The sequence below is a fragment of the Trifolium pratense genome, linkage group LG2 (assembly GCF_020283565.1).
Source record: "Trifolium pratense cultivar HEN17-A07 linkage group LG2, ARS_RC_1.1, whole genome shotgun sequence".
NCBI classification, from domain to species: Eukaryota; Viridiplantae; Streptophyta; class Magnoliopsida; order Fabales; family Fabaceae; genus Trifolium; species Trifolium pratense.
In genome coordinates, this window is record NC_060060.1 from 42,365,729 (window position 1) to 42,384,810 (window position 19,082).

The 19,082-nt window shown below is 36.0% G+C and overlaps 1 protein-coding gene and 4 non-coding genes across 5 annotated transcripts; all 5 read left to right on the forward strand.

Annotated features, from left to right (window-relative positions):
* The first annotated feature begins 2,362 nt into the window (after window positions 1–2,362).
* On the forward strand, window positions 2,363–3,927 carry LOC123905996 (chalcone synthase 2-like). The gene is made up of 2 exons (XM_045955821.1): window positions 2,363–2,635; window positions 2,784–3,927. The coding sequence occupies exons 1-2, from the start codon at window positions 2,458–2,460 to the stop codon at window positions 3,773–3,775; spliced, it is 1,170 nt and encodes a 389-aa protein (XP_045811777.1). The 5' UTR covers window positions 2,363–2,457; the 3' UTR covers window positions 3,776–3,927.
* A 12,432-nt stretch (window positions 3,928–16,359) lies between these two features.
* Window positions 16,360–16,442, forward strand: LOC123912034. Its single transcript, XR_006810891.1, has one exon. It is a non-coding gene; the product is annotated as a small nucleolar RNA Z43 (small nucleolar RNA).
* A 257-nt stretch (window positions 16,443–16,699) lies between these two features.
* Window positions 16,700–16,789, forward strand: LOC123912032. Its single transcript, XR_006810889.1, has one exon. It is a non-coding gene; the product is annotated as a small nucleolar RNA snR60/Z15/Z230/Z193/J17 (small nucleolar RNA).
* A 125-nt stretch (window positions 16,790–16,914) lies between these two features.
* On the forward strand, window positions 16,915–17,038 carry LOC123911935. Its single transcript, XR_006810799.1, has one exon. It is a non-coding gene; the product is annotated as a small nucleolar RNA SNORD14 (small nucleolar RNA).
* A 216-nt stretch (window positions 17,039–17,254) lies between these two features.
* On the forward strand, window positions 17,255–17,378 carry LOC123911936. The gene has a single exon (XR_006810800.1). It is a non-coding gene; the product is annotated as a small nucleolar RNA SNORD14 (small nucleolar RNA).
* Window positions 17,379–19,082: the final 1,704 nt, after the last annotated feature.

A 19,082-nucleotide genomic window follows, 5' to 3' on the forward strand; every position in this document is an offset into this window, starting at 1 on the left:
TATAATTTGCTTTGCTTGTGGCAAGTATGGCCATAAATCCGGTCAATGTCATGAAGCAACTAGCAAACAGGAAAAAAAATTATAGGGAAAATAAGATAGAGTATAAGTTGCATTTAATTTCACGAGAATTAGATTTTGAAAATAATATTGTTCTTTTTTGTTTATAATTTGGAACATGAAAAAATTATTCTTTTTACTTATAAATTGAGACGGATGGAGTATTATTTTTTTATATCATGTTATAGGTACATATTTTGTACCGTCATTTGTCCATCCTCGGAAACAAGTTGAAAATATAAAGTGAGTTTCTCCTGTCAAGTGCTTTGTGTATTGTTCATCTTAGATGAGATGCGAAAGAAATCGGCTCAAAATGGACTTAAAACCACATGAGAAGGACTTGATTGGGGTGTGTTATTCGGCTTTGGACCTGGACTTACCATTGAGACTGTTGTTTTGCACAGTGTGGCCATTTGAGATGCTTAATTATTTCATTTTCATGTGTATCACTTTAAATTTGCTTGATTTTTATGTAAGCATGAAAAAACTCATTTAGAGTTTAACATGTAAAATCATATGAACATAATATTTCGATTAACTTTGTATTCTAAGATTGTTATTTATGTGATAAAATATATATTTTTTTTATTTTTATTAGTAAGAAAATTGTGCTAACATATTAAAGACGATGAATATGATTGTAACCAGTGAGTTACTATATTATGCAATAATGTAATGTGCTCTTTTAACTCTATTGATTGGGGATGTGCTTTTGTCAAACCAGTTCTTACTCTTTGTGAGGCTGAGATAGCTCAGGGATTGATATGTTCCTGGTTTGTGGGAGAAAGCTAAGGTGTAAAAACAGGCTTGTGAAGCTGCGATAAGAGCAATTGTTGCTCGAACTGTAGCTGCGGAGATGTAAAGGGGACCAACGATTTTGCTTAGTTGCTTAAATTTCCCAATAGTCTTAAAATTGCTTAGTTGCTATAATGTTATGCTCCAAACAGTAGAGTCAATAGCTTATTGATTTGTTATTAGTGGTTGGCCATTTTTGACAGTAGACAATGTTGCTTATTTTTGTTGATAAGCTTGTTTTGCATTTGTGTTAACCATTCTCATGAGCTCGTTTCTGCAACCGTGCCTGTTCATTGCATTCTCATGAGCTGTTATCTTTGTTTCTGCATTTAACTAGTGTTCCATTCCCTCAAAGTATTGTTCAAATTATCAAAAGCATATATAGATTAGTCAAGCTCATGTGTTCCTGCTTGCCATTTTCGGGCAGCATTATGCTATTCCTAGATGAGCTGACTATTGTGAATGTGTTCATTGTTTTCTAACAGTGAACTTGCTTCAAATGTTCACACAAATGTTATATGCGCAGAATGTATGGCTGCTTGGAATGGAACACTAATATTTGAAATAAAATGTTTCTACTATAGTTTACTGAAATAAGATGATGTTGTGGAACGTTGAAACTAGTTTATCATAACATCGTTTATTGCATTACTTTGGCACTAATTGTGCTTTCGCATAACATCGTTTATTGAGTAATTAGCTATTGGTTGGTGGTGCATTGAAATTTGAAACATAACGCGTCATATTGTTTTTGCATACTGATAATTCCTCTATATGTTGTGAAATTTATATCTTTTTTATTTATGCAGAGATAAATGTCTCAAGATGTGTCAACCTTGATAATTGCTCTATATGTTGTGAAATAGTTGCAAGGAAATCTGCCAAATATGCAGGAGTACCACCAACTGCAGCTGTTATACCAGTAGCAGGAAGAATTATGGTCCTCAATTGATTATGAAACTAGGAATAAGTTATATGGTCTTCGATTCGAGTATAAACTTGTACTAGTATTTTTAATAAGGCGCGTAGTTTTTGAGTTGATTCTTCTAGTTCTAAGTAGTTGCCATTGAAAATGTTTTGTAGGATTTTTTTTAACAGTTTGACTATGACAGCTTTGGTGACTGAATTAATGTCGTTGTTCAGTAATTAAGCAGCATTGGTGACTAAATTAAGTAGTAGGCATAGGCACTGATCTGTAGCCATTTTTTCCATCCTCAGAGTGTCCAATAAACGTTTTCCTTAATTAATTGCATCCCGATTGTGTTGCATGTGACTTAGATTTCAGAAAAATAAGTGCTTAAATAAAACAAAATACTAGTCAAATTGTTTACAAAAATAAAAGGGGATTGGACTTAGAGGGTCTTCGAAGTCATGCTGCTATTTTCCACAAAACTCCCTACAACTTGTCACAAACACAACCAAGCAACCATAGTTGAAAGCACGTGATGTTCATTCAGCTACCCTCCAATACTCATAGACTCATAGTCATTATCAACTCTTCTTCCACTCTTCCCTTCCTATAAAACCATCTCAACCCACACATCTTTCCACCACAACACACTTCAACATTTGTTTTTCTACATAGAAACTACTAAATCTATCAAGATGGTTAGTGTGTCTGAAATTCGTAAGGCTCAAAGGGCTGAAGGCCCTGCTACCATTTTGGCCATTGGTACTGCTAATCCACCTAACAAGGTTGATCAGAGTACATATCCTGATTTTTACTTCAAAATCACAAACAGTGAGCATAAGGTTGAACTCAAAGAGAAATTCCAGCGCATGTGTAAGTATTCTTTGTTGAAGCAACTCTTGATATTTATGCAAATTATTTGCATCAAACTACATATTATATATGTCATTGTGATTGGCTTTGGTATTACTATTATCCAAAAATTGTTGTATTAATGTCATTTTTCTTATAACTAATTCAGGTGATAAATCTATGATCAAGAGTAGATACATGTATCTAACAGAAGAGATTTTGAAAGAAAATCCTAGTCTTTGTGAATACATGGCACCTTCATTGGATGCTAGGCAAGACATGGTTGTGGTAGAGGTACCTAGACTAGGGAAGGAGGCTGCAGTGAAAGCTATTAAAGAATGGGGTCAACCAAAGTCAAAGATTACTCACTTAATCTTTTGCACCACAAGTGGTGTTGACATGCCTGGTGCCGATTACCAACTCACAAAACTCTTAGGTCTTCGCCCGTATGTAAAAAGGTATATGATGTACCAACAAGGTTGTTTTGCAGGAGGCACGGTGCTTCGTTTGGCTAAAGATTTGGCTGAGAACAACAAGGGTGCTCGTGTGCTTGTTGTTTGTTCTGAAGTCACCGCTGTCACATTTCGCGGCCCTAGTGACACTCACTTGGACAGTCTTGTTGGACAAGCATTATTTGGAGATGGAGCTGCTGCACTTATCGTTGGTTCTGATCCAGTGCCAGAAATTGAGAAGCCTATATTTGAGATGGTTTGGACCGCACAAACAATTGCTCCAGACAGTGAAGGTGCCATTGATGGTCACCTTCGTGAAGCTGGGCTAACATTTCATCTTCTTAAAGATGTTCCTGGGATTGTCTCAAAGAACATTGATAAGGCATTGGTTGAGGCTTTTCAACCGTTAGGCATTTCTGATTACAACTCAATCTTTTGGATTGCACACCCGGGTGGACCTGCAATCCTAGATCAAGTAGAACAAAAGTTAGCATTGAAGCCTGAAAAGATGAGGGCCACTAGGGAAGTTCTAAGTGAATATGGTAACATGTCAAGTGCATGTGTATTGTTCATCTTAGATGAGATGCGGAAGAAATCAGCTCAAAATGGACTCAAAACCACAGGAGAAGGACTTGACTGGGGTGTGTTGTTCGGCTTTGGACCTGGACTTACCATTGAGACTGTTGTTTTGCACAGTGTGGCCATATAAGATGCTTAATTATTCATGTATCACTTCTAAATTTGCTTGATTTTTATGTAAGAAATTAAAACTCATCTAGAGTTCAACATGTGAAATCATATTCAAATAACATTTATTCGATGGAAGCAAGCTAGTTGAAGCTATCAACAAGTTATTTCCCACATGAAAGAACCTGAACATCTCAATATGTTTTATTAATCCCGAATATTTTATTTATCTAATTTAAGAATGAAATTTCTAGCCACTGATAAGTGCTAAATATTGGTTAAAATGCATTTTTAAAAGGCACTTATTGAATACAAATCCTTGGAATATAAATCACTTTTGATGTAAATATAGTGTGTACTAAGAAATTGCGCAAGAATTATCAAATCCAACCATTTTGTTAGGTTCATGCTGATATGAAAGAAAAGAAACAAAATCCTGAAGCATTCGCTGCAGCGAACATTCAGCGAACAAAGGCAGAGAGTTCATAGTACTTGGCGAACACCCAGCGAACACGCAGCGAACAAACTCGCTACAGCGAAGCCACAGCGAACACACAGCGAACGAAGGCAGGGAGTCCAAGGTACTTAGCGAACACGCAGCGAGCATGCAGCGAATAAGCTCGCTGTAGCGAGCATCTAGCGAGCAAAGGATGAGTCACAGCTAAATACACGTGTCAGCAAACCTCTTCAACTAAGCAACTTCTTCGCGCAGCGAACAAGGATTCGCGTAGCGAATAGGCTTTTTCCAGAAGTCTATAAATAGCATTTCAGATCATTTTGTAAAATATCAAGTTAGTTAATATCAGATAGAAAAACACTATTTTCATAGATATATCCTGTTAGTGAGGTTTTGAAGGTGGATTCCACACAACTTGAGAGATCAAGCCCAATGGTTTTTCAATCCTTCTCATCTTCACTCTTTTGTAAGTTTATCATGGCTATTCATAGCTAAATCTCTTTTGTTGGGATTGGATGTAATTGAATTATGATCATGAATCTAGTTTAACTTTGCTATATGTGTTTTATTTATCAATCAATATTAGTGATGTCCTTGTTTTCATGCTTTTATTAAAAGATTTAAATGATATAGACATATGTTATTTGAATCAAAGGTAGGATAATCATTTGTTAAAATTCAAAGTTTAGACATAGATCTTGAGCTTTAACTGTCACTTAAAGTATTAGAGCCTAATGCTATTTTATCGATTAATGATTCGAGACATCGGAAAGTTGATAGATACAATAGATTTCAAGACATATTCCGGACACGGATATGATCTACGAGTAATACGTGACGATATTGATTGGTAAATGAAATATATATATCAATAGTTAACTGATACATGTAAATGATTTGATGGAATCCAATTCCAACAAGTTTTTATCTCAAAAGTTTATCACGCACTTTTATTGCAATTTTATGTTACGAAACCAAATCGAAACAAACCCATACTTAGAATCATGGAATTTGTGCATTTACAATTGATATCACACTAGTCCCTGTGGATACGATATAACGAAAATACTTGCTTTTGTATTTCATCAAATGGCGCCGTTGCCGGGGACTGGCGTTTGATATTAGTTGTTTAATCGCAATTTCTATCGTTTTAAGCAATTTTGTACTTTTTAATTTCAGTTACTATTCGTTATCTTTTGTGCACGCTAACTTGTCTGGTTAGGTTGTTATCCTGTTTATGCGAGGAAAGATTTCTGCAGAGAATTTACTGTTTGATCCAGAAATCGAAAGAACAGCTCGAAGGAATAACAGTCAAAGAAAGAAAAGGAAACAATTAGCCAAACAAAAGAGGCTGCAAGAAGAAAATTCTGCTTCTATTTCTTCAACATCCTCAATAGCCGAAGAGATGGCTGAAGATCCGCCACGTAACGAAGGTGCCGGTATGAGGCCTTGTCACAACAGTCCACGAAGGCTTGCTCATCTTGCAAGACCTCCCAGAGGTGCAAGACAGACGGAGATGAAAACCGGTCTCTTGCAACTGATTTATGCTAACCCTTTTACAGGTTTATCACATGAAGATCCATACAATCATTTGGTGAAGTTCTATGAAATAGCCGGTTCACTTGGTGCTCCTGAAGCGGAGGAGGAAGCGGTGTTCATGAGAATGTTTCCACATTCATTGATAGGAAAGGCCAAAGATTGGTACCTTGATTTACCAGCTCAAGTCATGACAAATTGGAATACTTTGGAAGAGAAGTTTCTTGATCGGTTCTTTCCACATCATAAATTCATGGAGTCAAAGACATCAATTGCGGTGTTTTCTCAAGGCTCCAATGAGACTCTATGTGAAGCATGGGATCGATACAAAGCAATGCTGCGTAAATGTCCTAATCATGGATTTGATGAACTAACCCAAATTCATATTTTTAGAAATGGTCTTTTGCAGGATTCAAAGCTCCTTTTAGATGCAACAGCAGGTGGTTCTCTCTTATCATTAAGTGCTGCAGATGCTACGACTATCATTGAGAAAATGTCACTTAGTGATCGACAAAGTGAACGCAGCAAAACTCAAAGGAAGCCTGGGATTCTTGAACTTGATCCGTCAGATGCTGTATTGGCTCAAAATAAACTTCTTACCAACACAGTGGAGGAGTTATCCAAACAAATGTCAAAATTGATGACTCTTCAAGAAGGATCGGGGAAAGCAAAGCAAGTAGCATCATGTGAATTATGCACCGGAAATCATCCAACTGGTCATTGTCCTCCATCTCATGAAGAGGTGAACTTCATGGCAAATCAACAAAGACAAAGTCAGTATCCGAATAATGCTGGCTATCAAAGGGGAAACAACTCAAACTATGGTCAAGGTTGGAAACAAGATGGTGGCTCAGCAAATAGGCAAAGACAATATGAAAGCTACAGTCAACCACCGGTACAACAAACTCATAATTCAAATTTGGAAGAAGCTTTGAGATCATTCATAGAGATGCAGACCAAACAGAATCAACAACAAAATGTGATGAATCAACAACAAAATCAGTTTGTGCAAGAAACTCAAGTCTACCAAAGAGGAAATGATGCGGTGTTAAGAAATCTCGAGACTCAGATTGGTCAAATAGCAAAAGAAATGGCCAATAACAAAAATCAAGGAGGATCATTTGCAGCCAACACCGAACCGAATCCAAAAGAACAATGCAAGTCAATTACAACAAGAAGCGGTAAGGAAGTTGGCAAGGGAATAGGTGATAATTTGAGGAAGGAAGAGGAGGTTATGAGACGAGCAGATGAAGAGGAGGAAGGAGAAAGTGAGAATGAAGCAGAAGAGAATAAAAAGGAAGAATTAGTTGAAAAAGAAAAAAATGAAAAAACAGAAAAAAATGAAAAAAATGCAGAAAAGGGAGAGAAGGAGGTTGAAGTGAGAAAAGAAAAGAGTAGTTTACCTCAACATCTACCATATCCACATGCTCCATCAAAGAAGGATAAAGAAAGGCAATATGCAAGGTTTATGGATATCTTTAAAAGATTGCAAATCAACATTCCATTTTCCGAAGCCTTGGAGCAGATGCCAACATATGCAAAATTCATGAAAGAAATCCTTACCAAGAAGAGAAAGTACAATGATGATGAAGTTATTCAACTTGATGCAAGCTGTAGTGCCATTATTCAACGAACTCTTCCGACAAAAGAAAAAGATCCGGGGAGAGTCACGTTGCCGGTTACCATTGGTAATGTGAATGTTGGAAAAGCCCTTATTGATTTAGGGTCAAGCATCAATCTTATTCCTTTATCAGTGATTCAACGGGTTGGTGGTCTTGACATCACCCGTACAAGAATGACGTTGCAACTTGCTGATAAATCCATCACTCGTCCGTCGGGAATGGCTGAAGATGTTCTTGTAAAAGTTGATAAGTTTATGTTCCCTATAGACTTTGTGGTGATGGACATTGAAGAGGATGATGATGTTCCGTTAATTCTTGGAAGGCCGTTCATGAAAACAGCTCGTATGATGATTGATATTGATGACGGGGTGATGAAAGTTCGAGTTCAAGATGAGGAGGTTAGTTTTAACTTGTGGGAAGCTATGAAGCATCCACATGAGAAAGATATGTGTTTCAAACTTGATGCAACTGAAGAAGCCATATTAGATGTGAGGAAGCAAGCACATAGGCCTTCATCTCTTGAACAAGCCTTGACCGATACTTTTGAAACACTAGACCCTGAGAAAGAAGAAGAGATTGAGGACTTCTTGAAGCAACTTGATGCTCTTAAAGAAGTACCTCAACCTGAAGTTGAGATTGAAAAGTTAAAGGAGGATGAAAAGCCGGTAGAAATCAAGCTTGAGCTGAAGACACTACCATCACACCTCAAGTATGTTTTCCTTGGAGATGATGATCAAAAACCAGTAATAATCAGCAGTTCTCTATCAAAAGGTGAAGAAGAAAGTCTGATCCAAGTGCTAAAGAACAACAAAGAAGCAATAGGATGGGCATTATCCGACTTAAAAGGTATTAGTCCATCTTATTGTATGCATAGTATTATGATGGAGGATGATTATAAGCCAGTTGCACAACCTCAACGTCGATTGAATCCAACAATGAAGGAGGTTGTAAGAAAAGAAGTGGTAAAGTTACTTGAAGCTGGTATGATCTATCCGATTTCCGACAGTACTTGGGTTAGTCCAGTCCAGGTGGTTCCAAAGAAAGGAGGGATGACAGTGATTGCGAATGACAAAAATGAATTAATTCCATCAAGAACCGTCACCGGGTGGCGGATGTGTATAGATTACCGGAGACTCAACAAAGCAACCAGAAAAGATCATTTTCCATTACCATTTATGGATCAAATGCTTGAGAGATTATCCGGTCAGAAGTTCTATTGCTTTCTAGATGGATATTCGGGGTACAATCAGATTTCAGTCAACCCCGAAGATCATGAAAAAACAGCTTTCACATGTCCTTTCGGTGTTTTTGCTTATAGAAGAATGCCTTTCGGATTGTGCAATGCACCGGCAACATTTCAACGGTGTATGCAAGCAATTTTTTCTGACTTGATAGAGAAATGCATCGAAGTGTTCATGGATGATTTCTCCGTGTTCGGTCCGTCATTCCAACATTGCTTGAAGAATTTGGACACCGTACTGAAGCGGTGTGTTGAAACAAATCTGGTTCTTAATTGGGAGAAGTGTCATTTTATGGTGACCGAAGGCATTGTTCTTGGTCACAAGATCTCTTCCAAAGGTATTGAGGTGGATAGAGCAAAGGTGGAGGTCATTGAAAAGCTTCCTCCTCCAGTCAATGTCAAAGGAATCAGAAGTTTTCTAGGTCATGCCGGTTTCTACCGAAGATTCATCAAGGATTTCTCAAAAATTGCCAAACCATTGAGCAATTTGCTTAATAAAGGTACGTCTTTTAAATTTGATGATGAATGTTTAATTGCTTTTACTGAATTGAAAGAAAGATTGGTGACTGCACCCATAATCATAGCACCCGATTGGAAACTCGAATTTGAATTGATGTGTGATGCTAGTGATTATGCAGTTGGTGCAGTCCTTGGACAACGAAAGAACAAAATTTTTCATGCTATACATTATGCAAGCAAAGTATTAAATGATGCACAAGTTAACTATGCAACAACCGAGAAAGAATTGCTTGCTATAGTATATGCATTTGAGAAATTTCGTTCTTATTTGATTGGTTCAAAAATTGTTGTGTATACTGACCATGCAGCTATCAAGTATCTGATTACAAAAGCTGATTCTAAGCCGAGACTCATTCGGTGGATGCTTTTATTACAAGAGTTTGATCTTGAGATAAAAGATAAAAAGGGAACAGAAAACTTGGTAGCTGATCACTTATCAAGACTTGTAAACAATGAGGTGACCAAACATGAACGTGAGGTTCTTGAAGAATTCCCCGATGAAAAACTGCTTATGGTGCAAGAAAGGCCATGGTTTGCTGATATGGCTAATTTCAAAGCATCCGGATTAATACCGGATGATTTCAATTGGCACCAAAAGAAAAAGTTCCTCCGTGAAGCAAATCAATATGTTTGGGATGATCCTTATCTGTTTAAAATTGGCGCTGACAACTTGTTGAGGAGATGTGTTACCAAAGAGGAAGCCACAAGCATCATGTGGCATTGTCATAACTCACCATATGGAGGTCACTATAATGGAGAGAGAACAGCAGCAAAAATTTTGCAGTCAGGATTCTTTTGGCCGAGTTTGTTCAAAGACACTTATGAACATGCTCGGAGATGTGATAACTGTCAAAGAATTGGTGGAATTTCAAGGCGCAATGAAATGCCACTTCAAAACATGCATGTTGTTGAAGTATTTGATTGCTGGGGTATTGATTTTGTTGGCCCTTTTCCATCATCATTTTCAAATGAATACATTCTTGTGGCAGTAGATTATGTGTCTAAGTGGGTGGAAGCAATTGCGTCACCAAAAGCCGATGGCAAAACGGTGATAAAATTTCTAAAAAGAAACATTTTCACTCGTTTTGGAACTCCTCGTGTGCTTATTAGTGATGGAGGGTCACATTTCTGCAATTCTCAACTAGCCAAAGCACTTGAGCATTATGGAGTCAAGCACAAAGTAGCATCACCATACCATCCTCAGACCAACGGACAAGCAGAAGTTTCGAATCGTGAAATAAAGAAAATTCTTGAAAAAACTGTGTCTGCATCAAGAAAAGATTGGTCATTGAAGTTAGACGAGGCATTATGGGCATATCGTACTGCTTTCAAAGCACCAATAGGCCTTACACCTTTTCAAATGGTATATGGTAAGGCATGTCATCTCCCGGTTGAACTTGAACATAAAGCCTATTGGGCTTTGAAATTTTTAAATTTTGATGAAAGCCAAGCCGGAGAGCAAAGAAAAGTTCAGCTTCAACAGTTGGATGAATTGAGATGCCAAGCTTATGAATCTTCTAAGCTGTACAAAGAGAAGGTCAAAAGCTATCATGATAAACGGCTTGTCAACAAAGAATTCAGGCCAGGCCAAATGGTTTTGCTTTTCAACTCAAGATTGAAGTTATTTCCGGGAAAGCTTAAATCCAAATGGTCCGGTCCTTTCAAAATCCGTGAAGTGAAACCATATGGTGCAGTTGTGTTGGAAGATCCAGCTACCAATGACACATGGACTGTGAATGGTCAAAGATTGAAGCTCTATTTTGGTGGTGAATTTGATCGTGGCACTACCAAAATCCCACTTTCCGATCCTTGAAGCTCCAAAAAGAACGTCGAGCTAATGACGTAAAACAAGCGCTTGTTGGGAGGCAACCCAATTTTGTAAGTATTTATGAGTTTTAGCATGCATTAAACACTTTTGTTTTGAAGGAAGCAAGTTGGCCAGACACAGCAGGCCAATTATGCAGAAAAAATTTTTCTGGTGTGTATTCGCTAAGCGAATAATCCATTCGCTAAGCGAACAGTGCGAAATCTGCAGTTTTATATTTCAGTGACAGCTGGCCATTTTTGGCCACCTCACATGCCACCTCACACCCCACTTCCACAAAATCAGAGGGGAGTACGAATCTCCCCCTTTTCAACCCTAAAATCACTTTTCTAAACTCCTTCTTCTCACAAAATTCTCAAAACCACCATCTCCATCCTTCACCATCTCAAATCTAAGACAACACCCACTACCCCATTCATTTCTACTTTCAGTTTGTGCATCTCCATCACTCAGGTATGCAGAATTTTAAACTTCAATTTTCAATTTTTATCATTTTTGTTCATAAGTGAAAGATGCATGATATTATAGGTAGAAAGATGCATAATTGTATAGATAGTTTGAAAATTTTGATGAAATTGTGGGTAGCCATGTATGTTCTTCAATGAATTAGGGTACACAAATGTAAATCTCTTCATGTTGAAATTCTTCTTGACAAAATTGTGAACAATTGTGAATAAATAAGTTGCTTTTGAATTTCTTTTGTGTAAATTTGTTCACTCATGCTACAAATTTGTTTCAAAAGATTGAATTTGTCAACCCTAACTCCAACCCTTTGTGTGTGCATAGTTGTGGTTTGCCAAAATGAAAATCCTTGTGTTATATTTTACTTCAAAAACCCGAAAATTTTCGATCAATTGAACTGTGAAAAGTTGAAATTCATGCTCTGTCATATGAATTATCTAAAATACTGAGCAACAGACTTATGTGGTTTTTCGAAGTAATTTCAGGAATGGCACCAAAAAGACCCGCAGCAAGCACCAGAAAGAAGCAAAAGACTGGTGCAAGTTCATCGCACACAGCCTTTGATCCCAGCAGGTTTCGTGGACCGGAACAATTTGAGCGGTACCAAATTCTTGAAAAGAAAAAGATTTGGAATGAAAGGAAATTCGAGATTTTTGAGCATGGCAGCTATGAGAGGTTTGCAACAATCATCAATGATAGGCGTTGGGGTAGAATTATTGACCCACCAAAATATTTCAATTCTACCTTTGTGAGAGAATTTTATGCAAATGCTTACCCATCTGAGGGTGAGCCATTCTCTTTTACCACTATGGTACGCGGAAAAACCATCCGTTTTGACCGAAATGCCATCAATGAATATCTTGGCAACCCTTTCACCCTACCCGCCCATGAAACCTTGTGTGATTTTCAGAAGCTAAGAGCCCGCAAGACTTGGGACGTTGACACCATGCGAAGAAAACTCCTTAGGCCTAACCATGACTTCGTATATGGCACAACCAACAGACCTTTGAGGGCCCTTCGAGATGATATGCGCACCTTCACCCTACTCCTTTTCCTACTTGTTTTATATAACATCCAACCTAATTCTCACACTTCTGATGCTGTCATGAATATACTTGGCCTCATTCATTACATAAATGAAGGCCTTGAAGTGGATTTGGCCGGTATCATCTCTGGTTGGATGAAAGAGATTACCTTGTGTGGCCACCCTGACAAAAACCTTAAGTCCACTGCTGTGAGATCCGACAGTCCTTTGGGTTTCCCGTGCTTAATTATGGGATTGTGTACGGCTAATAGGATACACATTCCTGAAATTGGACGTGAGGAGATTGGGAAGATTGATGATAATTATGTGGATCGGTACTGCAAACCGAAGAGAAGAAGAGCTGCACAACAACCACCACCACCCCCACCACCCCAGGCCTCCACCTCTGCTGTTCATGATCAGAACTTTTATAACCATTTTACTTATTTGTATGATCAGAATGATGCAGGGTATAGAGCCATGAGTGCAATGCAGCAATCTTTTTATAATCAGCACACCGGGCAGTCGGTGATGACACCACAAGATTTCGAGGCCTATGTTGCATGGCCTGAGGTCAGGCCTACTTTTCTCGGAGGGGGTGATGCAGCAGATGCTGAAGCTGCTAATGAAGGAGATAATGCAAGTGAAGGAGAAGCTGGTTCTGATGCATCTATGCAAGAAGGAGATGAAAGTGATGCTGGCTCCGAATCTGGTTCGGAGGCCGGTTCTGAATCCGAGTGAAGAAAGCAAGGAGTTGGCTGAAAAGCACGCCAAAATGAGTGAACTTTAAAAGCTTTCAGTCATTTAATGTTTAAGTTTTAGTAGTTTATCTTTTGTATTAACTATGTGGAACATGTGGAAGCATGAATATGTGTCACTTGTTTTGTGTTTTGTTGTGAACATATGATGAATGTTTGAAGTTTAATGCATGATAATTAGTAATTTAATATAGTAGTATGGTAGTCTAGTAATGTGAAATATTGTGATTAGCATTTTGAAGAACTAGCTCACATATGTTTGAAATTGAAAGATAGGTTTGTGATAAATCAATGTGTTGAGCATGATAGTTGATTTGTAGAGATATATGTCAATCTTCTTTGATTAGTGTTCAAAATAGGCTTAGAAACTTAACATGTTTTTGAAATGTGTTACTTGTCCTAAGATGATTCTCATTATTTTTGTTGAACATGATTGAAACTTGTGTTATCCAATCTAGCCAGGTGAGAATGTGTGAACTTTCCATTGTTTACATAAATATGAGAGTGCCGGCAATTGTGTATGCTCATTTGATTTTAGCTTAATCTTGCTGTCACTAATGTGTTTGATGTTGTGGATATGATCAAGGCCTTGTTTCTTTTTGAGTGATAACCACTTAGCCAAATTTAACCTACCCTGTGAGATAGTGATCTTTTGTGTCCCCATTTGAGCCGTAAAAATTGAAATTTGTTTGTTTTATGAACCCTGAAACCGAAAGAAAAGAAAAACAACTACTCTACCCTTGTCTTAGGATAGGAGAGCAAGTGTATTTTTATAAGGGTTATTTGATAAGATTCAAGTTGGGGAGAAGTAGGTTGAAAAATAGATAAATAAATTGGTTGAAAAAGGTAGTGTTGTGGTGATTGAAAAAGAAAAAGAAAATATGTGAAAAAAAATAAAAAAATAAAAGAGTTGCTTGACACAATTGAAAGTCAAAAGGAAATGAGAAAAGAAAACAAAATTTTGTGAAAAGTGTCAAAACAAAAGAATCACCACAAATGGAAATAGGGGGAAAAAGAAAGGGAGTGAATGAATCATGAGATGAATTTTGCAGATTTTGTGCTCTCTTATCCTTGAGGCTTTTTTTGAATCCATAGAAAAACAATGATTTTTTGTAGCCCAGCCCCATTACAAGCTTGATAAAGTCCTTAGTGATCCACAACTGATAGCATGTTTTGTGATTTTGCTTGGATAAATGTTTGAATTGAATTGTTGCATGCACATTGCTTGGATTGAGTTAAACACTTACCCTTGAGAGAAATAATGGTGAGAAATTTGAGATAACACTTGAGTCTTGATTGTTTGATAAGAATGTTGAGAATTTTGCTTAGGCATAGGAATCATTTCATGATCATGCTTTGTTTTCTTTGAATGTTTTGGGAACTAGTCTTTGAGATGACATTGCTTTACTTGTGCTCTGAGATTTTGAAAACTTTGATTGATTACAAACCCACTCTTTTGAATGAATTGTGAGCTAGTTAAAATACCTTTTGTTTGAGGACAAACAAAGTCCTAAGTTGGGGAGATTTGATAAGTGCTAAATATTGGTTAAAATGCATTTTTAAAAGGCACTTATTGAATACAAATCCTTGGAATATAAATCACTTTTGATGTAAATATAGTGTGTACTAAGAAATTGCGCAAGAATTATCAAATCCAACCATTTTGTTAGGTTCATGCTGATATGAAAGAAAAGAAACAAAATCCTGAAGCATTCGCTGCAGCGAACATTCAGCGAACAAAGGCAGAGAGTTCATAGTACTTGGCGAACACCCAGCGAACACGCAGCGAACAAACTCGCTACAGCGAAGCCACAGCGAACACACAGCGAACGAAGGCAGGGAGTCCAAGGTACTTAGCGAACACGCAGCGAGCATGCAGCGAATAAGCTCGCTGTAGCGAGCATCTAGCGAGCAAAGGATGAGTCACAGCTAAATACACGTGTCAGCAAACCTCTTCAACTAAGCAACTTCTTCGCGCAGCGAACAAGGATTCGCGTAGCGAATAGGCTTTTTCCAGAAGTCTATAAATAGCATTTCAGATCATTTTGTAAAATATCAAGTTAGTTAATATCAGATAGAAAAACACTATTTTCATAGATATATCCTGTTAGTGAGGTTTTGAAGGTGGATTCCACACAACTTGAGAGATCAAGCCCAATGGTTTTTCAATCCTTCTCATCTTCACTCTTTTGTAAGTTTATCATGGCTATTCATAGCTAAATCTCTTTTGTTGGGATTGGATGTAATTGAATTATGATCATGAATCTAGTTTAACTTTGCTATATGTGTTTTATTTATCAATCAATATTAGTGATGTCCTTGTTTTCATGCTTTTATTAAAAGATTTAAATGATATAGACATATGTTATTTGAATCAAAGGTAGGATAATCATTTGTTAAAATTCAAAGTTTAGACATAGATCTTGAGCTTTAACTGTCACTTAAAGTATTAGAGCCTAATGCTATTTTATCGATTAATGATTCGAGACATCGGAAAGTTGATAGATACAATAGATTTCAAGACATATTCCGGACACGGATATGATCTACGAGTAATACGTGACGATATTGATTGGTAAATGAAATATATATATCAATAGTTAACTGATACATGTAAATGATTTGATGGAATCCAATTCCAACAAGTTTTTATCTCAAAAGTTTATCACGCACTTTTATTGCAATTTTATGTTACGAAACCAAATCGAAACAAACCCATACTTAGAATCATGGAATTTGTGCATTTACAATTGATATCACACTAGTCCCTGTGGATACGATATAACGAAAATACTTGCTTTTGTATTTCATCAGCCACTAAAAAATTATATGCAATGCAATTGAGTCTAATGTGTATGAATTTTTTTTTTTAAAAAAATGTATTTTAATGATGTAAAAATAAATCACAATAATAAAATAAAAAAAAAAAGGTAGAAATTGTCATTCCTCTCCCTCACTCCCTGCTATTTATACCCAGCAGCTTTCCATTGTATCCTGTCATTCTTCCTGTCATCCTTCCATTAGGGTTACTCACCGCCGCCCCAATCACCATTACCCTAATTTCCAAATTTTTTCATTATCCCAATTTTCTCTATTCGTTTACAATATTGTTCTTTCAAATTTTATTTCATCTTTATGTTTAAAACAAAATTGAATTTGTAGGTGACAGTGATGAATTGATTAGGTCTCGTTCGTCGTAATTGGCCAAATTGGCCTTGCCGATCTTCCTCATATTCTTCTGAGTCCCTTCATATTTATCCACATTTTTTCAATTTCATTTTTCAATTTTTCTTTCATTTTTTCAAATTTCTCATTGATGGCCAATGATTATAATTTAATCAATAGACAAGCATATGTCTGAATTAATTCATGTGGAAAAATATAATTTTTATGAGGCCATTTTTCTCTCGTTTATATTTTGATCTTAGTTTTCCTAGACAAGCATAAAAATGTAATTTTTATGAACATTGATGTTTTAATTACTAGGTTGTTTGTTTTTTTTGGAGAGTCATATGATGATTAGTAGCATAGTTCAAATGACCAATTCATGATTATACAATTTCTTAGTCTTTCGCTCCTATCTGATGACTCGTTGGATTTTTTGAATTGTTTTTAGTTATTTGTGTGTTCATCAAATATTTTTAGCCTGATCAACGTGTCTATTTTGATTTATAGTTTTTGTTTTTGACATTATTGTTTTGCTAGTTTAAATTAATGTTGTCTGTGATGATATCATTTAAGGCTTGTTTCTCAAAACATTCGCAGTGGCCGTCTAAGAGCTTTCGCCTTCGCCAGGCTTGAGAGCTAATGCTGCTTTTATCCTTCCTTGGATGTCTGAGACACATTTTCTCTTTTATATTAATCATACAATGATGAGATTTTGTTGTGTTTTCTATGTATTATACTTTTTTTGCTGTATCCTCAAGTTTAACATCTTTAAATACTGATCGTCGGATCTTTAAATACTGATCGTCGGATCGTCGGATCTGATGACTCATTCGTATATAATCCAACAATGTAATTAACATTTGTAGAATTGCTTCATGTTGTTTTCAATTGTTCAATGATGACAAATCCAAAGGCTTGTTTCTCAAAACATTCGCAGTGGCCGCCTAAGAGCTTTCGCCTTCGCCAGGCTTGAGAGCTAGTGCTGCTTTTATCCTTCCTTGGATGTCTGAGACTAGTAGTATCTTTTAAGTTTTGTAGAATTATGTATTGCTTAGTGTAAAATTGATCTGAAACAATGGTACCTGTTAATTGACTTTCATGATGAAGACCTTGGAATAGTTTAGGATCATTGAAAGAAAATCTCGGATTCATATGCAGGTGTGCCACCAGCAACAAGTACAATACCAGTAGTAGGAAGAATTGCATGGGGTAACATGACTCTCGATTGAAGTTAGGAAGAATTTATATGGTTCAATTTGATTATGGACAACTTGTACAAGTGTTTGTTTCTTATTTTTAACAATCCACATAGCTTTTGAGTTGATTTTTCTAGTTCCAAGTTATGTTGTTTTAAACAATTTTACTATGAAATTTAATCTTTCAATCAATTTAGTTGGCTTAAGTGACTACATTATTTGTCATTATTTTTAACTAAAATTTTTTATTCAAATTGAAACAAATTGATAGAGTATATCGATGCAATATAAATTTAAAATTGCTAAAAAACAAAAACAATGAATCCGGGAACAAATTCACTGTGTAATAGCATAAAACGGGAAAATAAAATACTCCAATATACATCGCACTATGATGAAATCAAGCAAAGGGGAGGGGAGGGAAATTTTTTAATTGCAGATGTGTTTGGTTCAAAAGAGTGAAGAGGAGGGAAAATTTTTAATTGCAGATGTGTTTGGTTCAAAAGAGTGAAGAGGAGGGGAGGGGAGTGATTTTAATTGTAAATATGTTTGGTTCACGAGGGGAGAGGAGTGATAATATAATTAAAATATTTTTTTATCCTTATAATCTATAAGAGTCTCATAATTTTAAAAATATTCACTTTATAAATATTTAAATATAAAAACTCAATAAACATGAAACTCTACAAATGTAATTATTTGTTGATATTAATTTTTTTTTATTTTGATGGTTGATCTAATCTAATAAATATAATTTATAAAATTAAACTGTACACAAAATTTTAAAATTTAATCTTATAAAAAAATTTTAAAATTATATATATACATTTAACGTAATAGGTGAAAAAGTTATATAAAACAAATTAATCACATGTAACAAAATATAAATGTAATAGGCAAAACAATTATATGACAAAATTGTTCATTCGATGCAACAGACGAAAATTGTGTGGAAATAAGAAATATCAATGAATCCAAAAAAAAAACTTGAAAACAAATTATATATATGGATAATAATGAACGTAAACAAATAGCAAGTTCTCTTTTTATAATAAAAAAATAGCAAGTTAACAACATTAAAAATGCAAGTAAGGATGATTTTGGTATTTAAAAGTAAATATGAGGATAATTATGTCAATATAATTAAAATTGTAATAACATATAATGCCTCCCCTCCCCTTTCCTCCCCTCCAAATCCCCCTAATTTGAGGGGAAGCAAAAAGTGGTCTAAAATGTGTTTTGAATCCCTCCTCTTCCCTCCCCTCCCCTCATAAAAAATTGAAAATATCACCTCACCTCCCCTTCCCTCCAAAACCCCTGAACCAAATGGACCTTAATGTAATATGAATAGGAAAAATGAAGGGGTTATATTAACTCCAAGAGTAAGTTATAAAAGCTACTCCAAATCATGACCTTTGATTTTAATATTCATTAATGGCTAAGATTGGCCGATCATAAAACACAAAGTGAGACTTATTTTTTTATTGTATTGGAAAATTATCAAAACATACTTTAAATAGAA